Below are 12,342 nucleotides of genomic sequence, written 5' to 3' on the forward strand. Positions count from 1 at the left end.
CTGGACCAACACTCTCAGATCCCTTTGTACTTCAGCTTTATGAATTTTCTCACTGTTAAGAAATATATTGAAGCAAATACTGCCATCTGTAACTGAAAGTTTATTATCCTATGGAGGATTACACATCCATATACATTATCGAAAGGAGCTTTTCCTTTGCCAGTGTTTCACTATAGGAATGAATACGCAGGCATATTTAGTGAAGGTCTGAAGAGGTGTCAAGAAATCACAGGCTCATCATATTGTCATTAAGAACATAGATTGAAAATCTTATTTTCAAGAGGAACGAAAACAAAATTGCTGGAAAAGCCCAGCAGGTCCAGCAACATCTGTGAAGGAAAAAGCCACATGTTCGAAGGAAGGGGCACTGCACCCGAAACGTTAACACTATTTTTTCCTTTACAGATGCTCCCAGACCTGCTGGGCTTTTCCAGCAACTTGGTTTTTGCTCCTGATTTACAGCATCTGCAGCTCTTTCAGTTTTTGTTTTCAACTGGTTTGTATTATGTATTAACAGATAGATCACAATGTTAATGAATGAAGCATGAAATTTGTATGACAGAGAGTTGAGAAGATGCAAATGTGCCACTGTAGGAAGTTTGCAACAGACACAAAATTTCTAATGTACTTAAGGAAATCAGAATGGAAAACGACTAAAATAAGAAGCACAGGTAACACTTAATCCACACATAACCTTTAGAGAAGATGTACATCTCAAATGTGAACGCTGCTTAATTTTAACCCATACAGACTTTACGTGCATAGAATTCATTCATGAAGAACATAATTTTGGACAGATGAACATTTTCAAAACTGGATGCAAATGAAGCCCATATATTACAAACCAAATCATAGTCACGGAATCATAGAGTTATACAGCATGCAAAGACATCCTTTGGTTCAATTTGTCCATGTCGACCAAGTTTCCCAAACTAAATTAGTCTCATTTGCCTGTGTTTGATCCATACCGCTTCAAACCTGGCCTCACCAATGACTTGTAGAATTAGAACATGACACCCCAACTCCTATACTGAGCAATGAAGGCAACATGCCAAACGGCCTCTTTACCACTCTGTCTTCCTGTGATGCAACTTTCAATGAACTATATACCTATATCTCTCTGTTCTACAACATGCCTCAGGACCTTACCACTAACTGTAGAAGTCCTGCCCTTGTTTGACTTGCCAAAATGCTACACTTCGCAATTGTCCAAATGAAACTCCATCTGCTGCTCCTCAGCCCACTGGCTTAAAAACTCTGGTCCTCCACTCAGTATCAATTGGATTTAGTATCAATCCTCCAGTATATAATAAAAACTTAGAGGGAAGGTATGGAAACTTACCAGGGCACCACTGCTCAGCAGGATCATAAAAATAATGAATGTTTCAAACCAGTTGTGTTCCACTATCCTGAAGCAGGTTTTCCTCAGAATCCACCACATCTTTCCTCGATCACTCTTTATATCGATATCAAGACAAGGACAGACTCTCAAACAGCCTGTACAAGCAGAAAAAAGTTTAAAAAGGTTATTTTAAGCACTTTGCTCCCCAAGGATGACACCTAATATTTCCTATAAAAAACTTCTGCAAAAAATTTGACCTTAGGAAAGAATGCACTAGAAAGACATGGTTTTCAACAGATGTTGGAATATGTCTCAGCGTTCAGTTCCCACTGATAATATAAATATAAAATGTAATTTTATAACGCAAGTATTAATAGGGCATCACCAGAGGTGAATTTCTGCTCACAAACCAAGGAGGAGGGAGATAGCAGGATTATTTAAAATTACTGGTTGATAAAATTGGTCACGTACTGTCTGGGGGGATTCAGGAATCACAAGATTTGGCAGATGAACCAAAGAGTTTGAAGAGAAGGATAATTAATATCTATCGCTTAGGAAAAGTCTGAGAAGCACAAGGTGACTTGCATCTTGTCCAAAATATTGGACTATGTCTCAAAAGAAAGAACCCGCATTTGTTTAGCAGCTTACACATCCTCTCAAGAATCTCAAGGTTCTGTACAGCCACTTTTGAATTGTAGTCACTGTAACAATGTAGGCAGTGCACTTACATTAAATGACATTGATGATCAGCTAAAATATTTTATTGATTTGGGATGTGGTTTAAATGTTTGCCAGTGATCTGGATGAATCCAAATATCTGTTTGAAGAGTTCTGGAGGTATTTTATGACTACTTGATATGATAATTGGAGTCTTTCATTCATTTTCTCAACTATAAGATATAGTCTGCATGTGACACTGGGGATTCAACTTTGAATAAGTGCTAAACTTTCAGTTTGAACCCAAAACTTTCTGAGTCAGGGACAACGGCATTGTGAAAAACTTGAAGAATAATTAAATGTTTAAAGCTAGTCAGTATGGTTGTATAGTAACGGAGAAGGAGAGATCGTGCTCATATAGAATTTTTCAAGATAATATTAGAAGTTGGTTAAAGAGATTTATCATTGACATTCTTTATCTATACATCAACAAATGTTTTCAGGTACAGTTGTATGTAAGTTAGTCAACTGGGTGGATGTCTTGAAGTGGTTTGACATCAAATTAGCTATCTGACAGTATACCACCAGAAGTAGCTGAAGCTTTTCTTATTGATGCATTATACCAATTATTTGCAAGAGGGGCTACAATCAAAACTGTTCAAAGGGAGAAAGACAGTATGGATATTCAGGAGTGGGCTGAACAAGCATAGGGAGACTCATGTAGATTTACCAGATGGATTTAGCAGTTTACACAGCCTCTCAAGAATCTTAAGGTTCTGTACAGCCACTTTTGAATTGTAGTCGCTGTAACAATGTAGGCAGTGCACTAACATTAAATGCCCACATAAAGTCTGTGTGGGTTAAAATTAAGCAGCGGTCACATTTGAGATGTACATCTTCTCTAAAGGTTATGTGTGAATTAAGTGTTACCTATGCTTTTTATTTTAGTCTTATTCAATTCTGATTTCCTTAGGTACATTAGAAATTTTGTGTCTGTTGCAAACTTCCTACAGTGGCACATTTACATCTTCTCAACTCTGTCATACAAATTTCATGCTTTATTCTGATACTTATATTAGTAACATTGTGATCTATCTGTTAATACATATTAATTTCAATGTTGATAAGTATGAAGTGGTACAAAAGGGTAAAAAAAATTAAACACTACAGTTATAAAGTAGTTGAAGTTTGAAGATACATGGAAAGTGTTTGAGAATGTTGGTGGAATACAGTCTGGTAAATAAAATGTTGGGTTGTGCAGTCTATGGAAATGAACACTGAATCTTTGGAATTCTCTATCACAGAGGATTGTGGATGATCGGTCATTGATTTTGTTCAAGCCTGTTTTCAATATTATTTTAGATTGTAAGGAAATTAGGGGATCTGGTCGGAAAATGGATTTGAGATTTTTTGAATTAAGATTTTTGAAATAATAAAGTACGCTTGATGTCTCATCCCCCTGTTCCTGCTTGTTATATTCCTAATACAAATGACTGGACATATAATGGGGGCTACAACAAGACAGTGTCTCTTCCTCATCTGTAATTTATACAGCTCTGGTTTCCATATTCAAACATGGACACTGATTATAGCGAGACACTGCAAGAGCTGAATTTATAAAGTAGTGCCTGTTCTTTGCATCTGGATGTATCTTGATAGAAAATGAGAATTGGATCACAAAGCTTTGAAAATGGAATAAGTGGTAAGCGTACTATTGTATCATCTTGTGTTCTGAAGAAAGGTCACTGGACCCAAACCATTAACTCTGCTTTGTCTCCACAGATGCTGCTAGACCTGCTGTGTTTCTCCAGTAATTTCTGTTTTTGCTACTAATGCATGAATCAACATGTTGAAACTCTAGTACAGTGGGTCACATCCTGCCTAAAGTTTTTCTTTTCCTTCCCTCAATCCTATCTTTTTCAGTGCTTTTACCATCTGTCAAACATGCTTCTGGTTCATTATTCTCAGGATTTTCTTCTGCAACCTCCTCCACCTCTTCCTCCTGAGCTTTCAGATCCACGGTGCTGCACTGAGAAGAATCTATATTCAATTTAATCTGTACAGGAATGAAATAGCAGCAAATAATTAATATTGAAACAGAGAGTAAATCAGACAGTAAAATTCTCTAAGTAAAGTCGAAGTTATTGGCAGGACAAGACAAACAGAAAATTGGCCAGGCTTGGAGCAGCTGACAACGCAATGCTAGATATGCTAGCATTTCTGTGACATATTCACAACTCTTATTTTCTGCAAGTACATTTGTTTTGTAATGCAATTATGTTGCTCCTTGAGTGGGCATTCTGTTGTTTCAGTCATTGATCCACATGAGCTAATGAGGACTGTAAAAACAGTATCAGCGTTTGAAATGAAAGCCTTAGGGAATGTATAAAGGAATCCCTGATAGCCATTATGTCATCAGATGGGTTTCCATCTGGGACAGGATATACCAAGCGGTCTCTATGTTAAAATTTTCAATACCTACTGATTTATTGATCCATTGTTTCTGTTGTGGTGCAATGATAAATAGATCTGAAATTTACTTGTGCTTCAATGGAAACTTGAGAATGATGCAAGATGGACTGCTGCTTGCTGTCCTCTATTTTTCAATTCACACAAGGCCAATTTCATCCCAGTTGGTAACATTTTCCATTGGCTCTGTCAAGCAGGCTTTCAAAAAGACAAGAGGTACAGTCTGGGAGCGTATCAATATTTGTAGTGTTTCCCTGGACTTTGGCAGCACCTGCTAAGAATCCTTCTACCCAGAACAGTTGTAAAGCATTACATTTATCTTTGCAAAGTATTATCAAATGATCAAGGATTAACAGTGGATTATCATCTAATGATCAAGGACTGATGGTGGAAAACAAGAATAAATGTACCAGAATTGCTGCCATATCAGAGTTAGAAGTTACCCCTTAAATCCATATGCAGCACACAAGTATAATCTATATTATAAAACCAAAGGAGTGCTGCGCCAGTGCATGTGTCATCCTTCTGTTGAGGCTCTGTCACATCCTTTCAATTGTTTGTAATTGCCCGACCCACTACTAGAGAAATGTTCATGCTCTCAATATATTACAATGAAGATCACAGAAGGGAATTACCACTATTCTACAGGTAAATGAGTTACCCTGGACAATATACGTTGAAAAAGAATGGAAAAACAGCCAATATTTTACTACATAACAGCAGTGACTGCCCGTCAAAGTAAGTGCATATGAATGGGAAGTATTTTACAAGGCAATGAAGATCTATACACTTGAAAAGGCTTTTCAGGTCCACAGCAGGAAAGAAGTCCCAGCCGTCAGCCAATAAAACATCCAAGTGACAACTGTGCACATAAACTTACTGGTTTGGGAATTTCATCTTTAACTGGCAATAGGTCCTGATCCTGAGGAAAGACATTAAAAAAAACACACATTTCAGTCTAGTTATCAAACTGAGGATTGACATATTTAGACATGGCCTTGTATAGAGGCTTAAATAATGGACTCTATGGATATTAATCCTTCAGTTTACTGTAGTATCTACAGGTCCAGTTCATTTGACATTATTCCTTACCTCTGAAGAGGACAAGATCCAAGGCCTCAAATGACTCTGCTGTAAAACTGAGATCTGCAGACGGACCTAGAGTGACTTGGCAATAAGCTTTGTTCCCTATTTGTTGTAAAATACTTAAATGCCCTACCTTGTGGGTCGTAGAGTGTAGGCCACTTAGAACTGAGTTGTGGAGAGACCTCTACACTTAGAGAGTGGTGAGCCCGTAGAATTCTCTACCACAGGATGCATCTGTGGCCAAAACATTGAAAAATGTTTTCAAGAAGAGGTTAAAGACAGCTCTTTGGGAAAAAGGGAACAAAGGGCATGGGGAGAAAGCAGAAACAGGGTACTGATTTGAATGATCAGCCATGATGCCATTGAATGGAGACCAGGCTTGAAGGGCTGAATGGCCTGCTCCTGTTTCTTTGTTCTATGTGTCTTTTTTTGTTCCTTCTCAGCACCACTGCTTTTGGGCTCAGAACTGATAACAGCAGAATGTTGATTTCTTTTCGCTGAAGAAAAGAAACCATTGAATCAAACTGATCACTATTCAGGATTGGAATCTGTAAAGTACATGATACAAGATTTTAAATTTCTCACTTGTTTGTTTCTACATCTTAAACTAAATAAGTGCAAGTCTCCAAAAGCGGACGGAATCTTCTCGAAATGGTTGGGCCTCGTTATTTGGAATTAGCATGTGTAAAGGAGCATGGAACTTAATATAGTTACAAACATCAGGGAAAGGGTACTGAAGAAAATGATTCAAACTAAAATCTCACAAGTCCCTGGCCCTGATGGATTTTAGCCTAGTGTGTTAAAAGAAGCACATGCTGGAATAGTAGATGTATCATTTGAAATTTACCAAAATTCTATTGATTCTGGAAAAATCCCAACAAGTTAGAAAAAAGTGACTTACATCACTATTCAAAAACAAAGGAGGGAGACAGAACATAGGAAACTACAGGCAGATAAGCTTGACATATTTCAAAGAAAAAATGCTGGAATGTATTATTAAGGAGGTCAAAGCAAGGCACTTTGAAAATGTTAAAACCATAATGAAGTGTCAACATGGATTTGTGAAGGGGAATCATGGTTAATTAATTTATCAGGGTTCTTTGAGGAAGTAGCAAACAACATAGATAAACGGGAATCAGTGAAAGCACAATATTTAGATTTCCAGAAGAAAATTGATAAGGTGCCACATCAAAAGTTACCATACAAACCAAGAGCTTCTGGTGAAGGGGGAACGTACTAAACATGGATAGAGAATTGCTTGGCTAATGGGTAGCAAAGACAGGATTAAATGGGTTGTTTTCAGGTTGCCAGGATGTGACAAATGATGTGCCACAAGCATCACTATTGGAGACTTAATTATTTATAGTTTATATCAATGAACTGGATGGAGGGACCCAAGGTGTAGTTGCTAAATTTTCTGACAATACGAAGATAGCTTTGTGCCTAAGTTATGAAGAGGACTTAGGGAGTTTGCCAAGGGATATAGAAACTAAGTTGCAAAAATTTAGCAGATGGAGTATAACATGGGGAAAATATAAGTTTGACTACTTTGACAGGACCTGGTAAATGCATCATAAAATATGCTGGTGCAGCAAGTAATTAGGAAAGTAAATGGAAGTGAAATGTTCAGCTGCACTGATTGGTGAAGAGGAAAGGTACAACAGGATAAATAAACAATTTGGTGAACAGAGTCTATGACCAGAGGGAAGTACTCAGAATAAAGGGGTGGCAATTCAAGATTTGAGTTAAGGAGGAATTTCTTCTTTCACAGGGCACAATCCTTGGGTATATTTAAGGTTGAGATACATAGATTCTTGACCAGTTGGGGTTTCAAGAGTTATGGGGAAAGGGCAGGAAAGTAAATGTGAGGAATGTTGGAACAGCCATGATCCTATTGAATGGTGGAGGCAAGCTTCAGGGTCGAACAATGTACTCCTGTCCCAATTTTGTATGGTCTTATGGCATGACCAAAGCACTTGTCCAGCGCCAGTTTTGTGCTAAGAACCATTCCTGGCATCATAATGTTTCCTCCCTGATTTTGTTCCCCGTCAATCCTGTCAGTTTTGGGAGGGAGGCTGTCTTATATTGTTTATTCAGGCATAAGATTTAGAACATACCAGGCATTGCATGGTGATTTCTATCCTGTGTATAAGCTTACACCTGGTCTGACAATACCCTCTGCTAATGAAAATCGAGCATAGTTAGTTCAATTCACAGACAGAAAATAATTCACACTTAAGATTTGCTGAACTGTTGCTTGAATGCCATCTTGTGCTCAATATTTAATGAATAATTTTATGAGTACTTAAGCAAATGAGTATGAGATGCTCAAAACCCAAGCCACGCTTCTCACCATGTTGACATCCTCAGTGTCTTCAGAGCTTTGTTCCTCCTCTTCAGCATCAGATTCACCCTCAGCAATAGGAACACGAACAGTCAAGTGAGCATTGGCCAAGAGGACCAAATGATCATCTTTATCTTGAAGATATTTCCCTTTTGTTGTGGTAACCCCATCAAGTTTAGAGCGCTCCTCCTTTCCAGTTTCTGTGTCTGTGTGGTTAAAGTCAAGAGCCCCAGTTTTCGAAGAAGACAAGTCATCTAATTGTTTCTCTTCCTGGTCAGGTTTCTTTCTTCGAAAGATACTGAAAATAAAGCCTTTCACAAAATCTATCGCCCTGGTGATTCTGTTGAGTGCAATTTGCAGATTGTTCATTTCTGAGTCATCCTCCGGTGCTGAGAGGTTATCTGCACTGAAGGAGCTTAACAGCAAAGCCAGGAAGAGGTTAAGCACCTGCAAATGAACATTTGGCCATCAATAATCACAGTCTTATTAATATTGTATACACAGGCCACAGGAAAAGGGAAAAGAATGGTTGCTTGTTGCACCCAAAGTCCTAGGTATTGAAAACAGAATCAAAATGCAACTTCTGTTCTATTGTTTTATCAAATGTCTTCTCTAAACCACACACTGCTTTCCCATTCAAAACCAAAAGAACTGCAGATGCTGTAAATTAGGAACAAAAACAGAAGTTGTGGAAAAGCTCAGGAGGTCTGGCAGAATCTGTGAAGAGAAAATCAGAGTTAACATTTCAGGTCTGGTGATGAGGAAGGGTCACTAGACCTGAAACTTTAACTCTGATTTTCTCTTCACAGATGCTGTCAGACCTGTTGAGCATTTCCAGCAACTTCTGTTTTTGTTTCAGCTTTCCCATTCCTCTGATAGTGATTTACCAGTAGTAATATATAGGATGATTAATTTTCTTTTGAGGAAAATTTATTTATTTCTATTGCAGGGGAGTCCAAAGAGTGTCTTGGCTCTGAATACTAACCACTTTTAGGCTCTTGGAGCCTCAGAAATTAAGTTCTGTTCCTGATTATATTTCTTATTTGCTGATTTCTCCTGTTTAAATTTGGTATGCCTGATAGTTTTGAAAGGCCCATTACCTTCATCATACTCTATGCAGTATTGAGGGACAATAGGCACATATTCAGCTGTACTGATTGGTGAAGAGGAAAGGTACAACAGGTTAAATAAACAATTTGGTGAACAAATATCAAAACAGGAAATTGAGATAAGTCAGTGTAAGAAGCCTCAGATATTATTGGGAATAGAGCTTAAACTTTACAAGTAGCCCTTAGCGCTCTATGATCCATGTACAGCAGGCCCACAAAAGCAAGCCTAGACCAGAATGACAAGAATTAAGTGGGCCCAATAATTATTATAATTATTAATTCATGCAGAGGATGTGGATGTCACTGGCAAGGTCATAATTTATTGCCCATCCATAATCGTCCAGCAGGCAGCTAAGAGTCAAGCATGTTGCTGTGAGTCTGGAGTCATACATAGACCAGACCAGGTAAGAACAGCTGCTTCCTTCCCAAAAGGGAACTAGTGAATAAAGTGCGGCTTTCTAACAATCAACAATGGTTTCATGGTCATCATTAGATTCTTAATTCCAGATGTTTATTGAATGAAAGCTCTCCCCCATAGTAGGATTTGAACCTGGATCCTCAGAACATATCCTAGATCTCTGAACTAACAGTCTAGCAATAATACTGCCAGGCCTTTGTAGCTGCTCAGTAATAAGTTTTTTAATCCACAGAGACATACAAAGCTAATTTAATTTTTTTTTGATTGGGAAACATGAAAGCAGTTAATCAGCTGCAACAAATTTGACACAAACTGAAACCAGTTTTTTTCTGGATTACACAGGCTTCTTCTTCACTCAATGTGCTCTTTAATTCACACTGCTGACTGGTTACCTTCGTCATATCGTATGCAGTATTGAGGGACAAAAGGCACATGTTCAGCTGCACTGATTGGTGAAGAGGAAAGGTACAACAGGATAAATAAACAAGTACTTTTGTGCAACCACAAAAAAAAGGAATACTTTTGAGCTTCATAAGAATGCTACAGCCAAATGCTCTTCTGCCACAATCCAAATCTTCCCCTACAGTTGGACTGGCCTCTTTAGCTAATGAGGTAGCCTGTGTTAGCGTGCAGCAAGACCTAGACATCATTCAGACTTGGGCTGACAAGTGACAAATTTGTTTTAACACAAGTGCGAAGCAATGAGCATTGTTAGTTGAGAGATGATCTAACCATTTGATCTAATCTTAAAATTCAGTATAGCACACCTAGGGCCATGGATGAGTCTTCAACCATCAACATTCTGGGGGTGACACCATTAGTCAAAATATAACTTTCACACAAATGCTGCAGCTAGAATAGCAAGTCAGAGTTTGAGAATTCTGAGTAACTTAACTCTTGACACTCCAGAGTCTTTCCACAATTGAAAATACACAAGTCAGGAATGTGATGGAATATTCCTCCTGCTTCAGCACTCTCAAAGTACTCATCCACAAGAAGGAAATTGCCTCATTAGCATCCCATCCATCATCTTAAAAATCAAACGCCTCGAACACCCGCATAAGGCAACAGCTGAATTCACTATCGACAAGATGTCCTGCAACTCATCACCAAGGATGCTTTGGCAGAACCTTCCAAATATGCAACCTGTGTCATCTAGATATCCGAGGGCAAAGGGCACATAAGAGTGCCTACCTGTGCAGATTCCACTACAATTACATGCCACATTGACAGGAAAAAATATCTCTGTCCCATTGCCTTCATTTGTTCAAACTCTGGGAACTCCCTCACCAAGAGAACTGTGTACACAATTGCGGACAATGACTTGAGTGGTTCAAGAGGATGCTTCACAACACCTTCTCAATAGCAGAGATAACAAAGTGTGGGGCTGGATGAACACAGCAGGCCAAGCAGCATCTTAGGATTTTTTATCTTGGATTCTCCAGCATCTGCAGTTCCCATTATCTCTGATCACCTTCTCAATAGCAATCAGGAATGAGCAATAATTGCTGGAATATCAGCAGTTCTCACATCCCATAAAAGAACAGAATGCAACAATTTTTGCTCATTTTGTGCAGGATGCAATAGAGGAAGTTCATGTTGGATGCACCAAAGCAGCAAGGCCTGTAGCTCCCTCAAGATGGACCAGTCACTCTGCCAACAGTACTGAGCATTAAAATCTATCTTTTTTGCTGTAAAAAACAAATACTTCTGAAATAACTACACCGAGGACAGTATCCCATCACCAAGTCACTCTTTATTTACTTATGCACGGTACTCTGGCTATGGCCAGTCAGCTCAGAGTCAGTCACCTGAACTAAGGAGATTCTAACCTCCTGTTTATATTGGTCAGCCTGGGCTTTCCTAATTAGGGTTGTTAACCTGGGCCGAACAATGATTTTCTAGTCAATGAGGTCAGCCTGGTTTCTATCACTGCATCCCTCCCCCAAGTCCATGGATGTCTTCCATTCATGGCTTTATATGTGACATTTTCACACCAAGTCTGGTTCCTCTAATTCAGACTCTAACACAGGCTGTGTGTACTGCACTGTGGCCCAACTCTTATGTCAGGAGAGTTTGCTCCTCTTCTTCCAATGATAATGTTTTGAGCTGCATCCATCTCAGACTCTGAGGTTGCCTCGACATTAAACAGAGGGGGAGAGCTTACAGTTTCCAGCAGGCCTTCTGGCTGTACTGAGGGGCCAGTATGTTTTGTTCCTGCCCTGTTTGGGAGGGAACAGCTTTCAGGACTGTAACACCTACCCAAACTTTGTAACTAATGGGATCTCACCTGGTGCCCACACATGGTCATTTCTAGGGTTCCAGCACCAAACTTCACCCTCTGAATTAAATTGCCTCTCTCACTTAGAGAAGGTATGTGGCTGACATTAGTGTTTCACCCTCCACCCCCCCCTCACCCCCAGTCTAAAAATATCAGGTTTAACCTGGTGCGGAGTCTTCTCCCCATCAGCAACCCTACTGAAGCTGACCCTGTTGTTGATTGTGGATTGGTATGGTGTAGGCTGCTTCATTAAGCTTGCCTTCAACATTTGGACCACTTTTTCCGCTAGACCATTGGACAATGGATGGTACGGAACTGTCTTTATGCGCTGAATAGACTTTAAGAAATATTCAAATTCCCTGCTGGTAAATGACATCCCATTGACCGTGACTGATACTCCTGGGAGCCTGTGTATCTTGAACAATGCTCATAGCTTTTCAGTTATCATTCCTGAGCTTTCTGAATGTACTTTATGTATGTCCAACCACTTTGAACGGGTGTCCACAATGACCAGGAACATTGAGCCCATGAAAGGACCAGCAAAGTCAACATGCAACTGAGTCCAAGGTTTTCCTGGCCATTCATACGAATGTGGGGGTGCTGCTGATGGCAAGTTTTGTCCCTGTTGGTACTCTG

At 39.2% G+C, this 12,342-nt stretch overlaps 1 protein-coding gene across 5 annotated transcripts in view; it reads right to left on the reverse strand.

The window, feature by feature from the left end:
• LOC125466119 (sodium channel protein type 4 subunit alpha-like) overlaps positions 1-12,342 on the reverse strand; it is a 185,021-nt gene that overhangs the window by 52,900 nt on the left and 119,779 nt on the right. For 4 of the 5 annotated variants that reach the window (XM_059638818.1, XM_059638820.1, XM_059638821.1 and 1 more), the window contains 4 exons: positions 7,908-8,345; positions 5,349-5,390; positions 3,932-4,055; positions 1,343-1,497 (listed from right to left, as the gene is read on the reverse strand). In XM_059638818.1, the coding sequence (XP_059494801.1) occupies positions 1,343-1,497; positions 3,932-4,055; positions 5,349-5,390; positions 7,908-8,345 (759 nt within the window). The remainder of the gene's footprint in view (positions 1-1,342; positions 1,498-3,931; positions 4,056-5,348; positions 5,391-7,907; positions 8,346-12,342) is intronic. The other variant, XM_059638822.1, reaches the window with a different exon arrangement.

The sequence above is a fragment of the Stegostoma tigrinum genome, chromosome 31, assembly GCF_030684315.1.
Source record: "Stegostoma tigrinum isolate sSteTig4 chromosome 31, sSteTig4.hap1, whole genome shotgun sequence".
Taxonomy (NCBI): domain Eukaryota; kingdom Metazoa; phylum Chordata; class Chondrichthyes; order Orectolobiformes; family Stegostomatidae; genus Stegostoma; species Stegostoma tigrinum.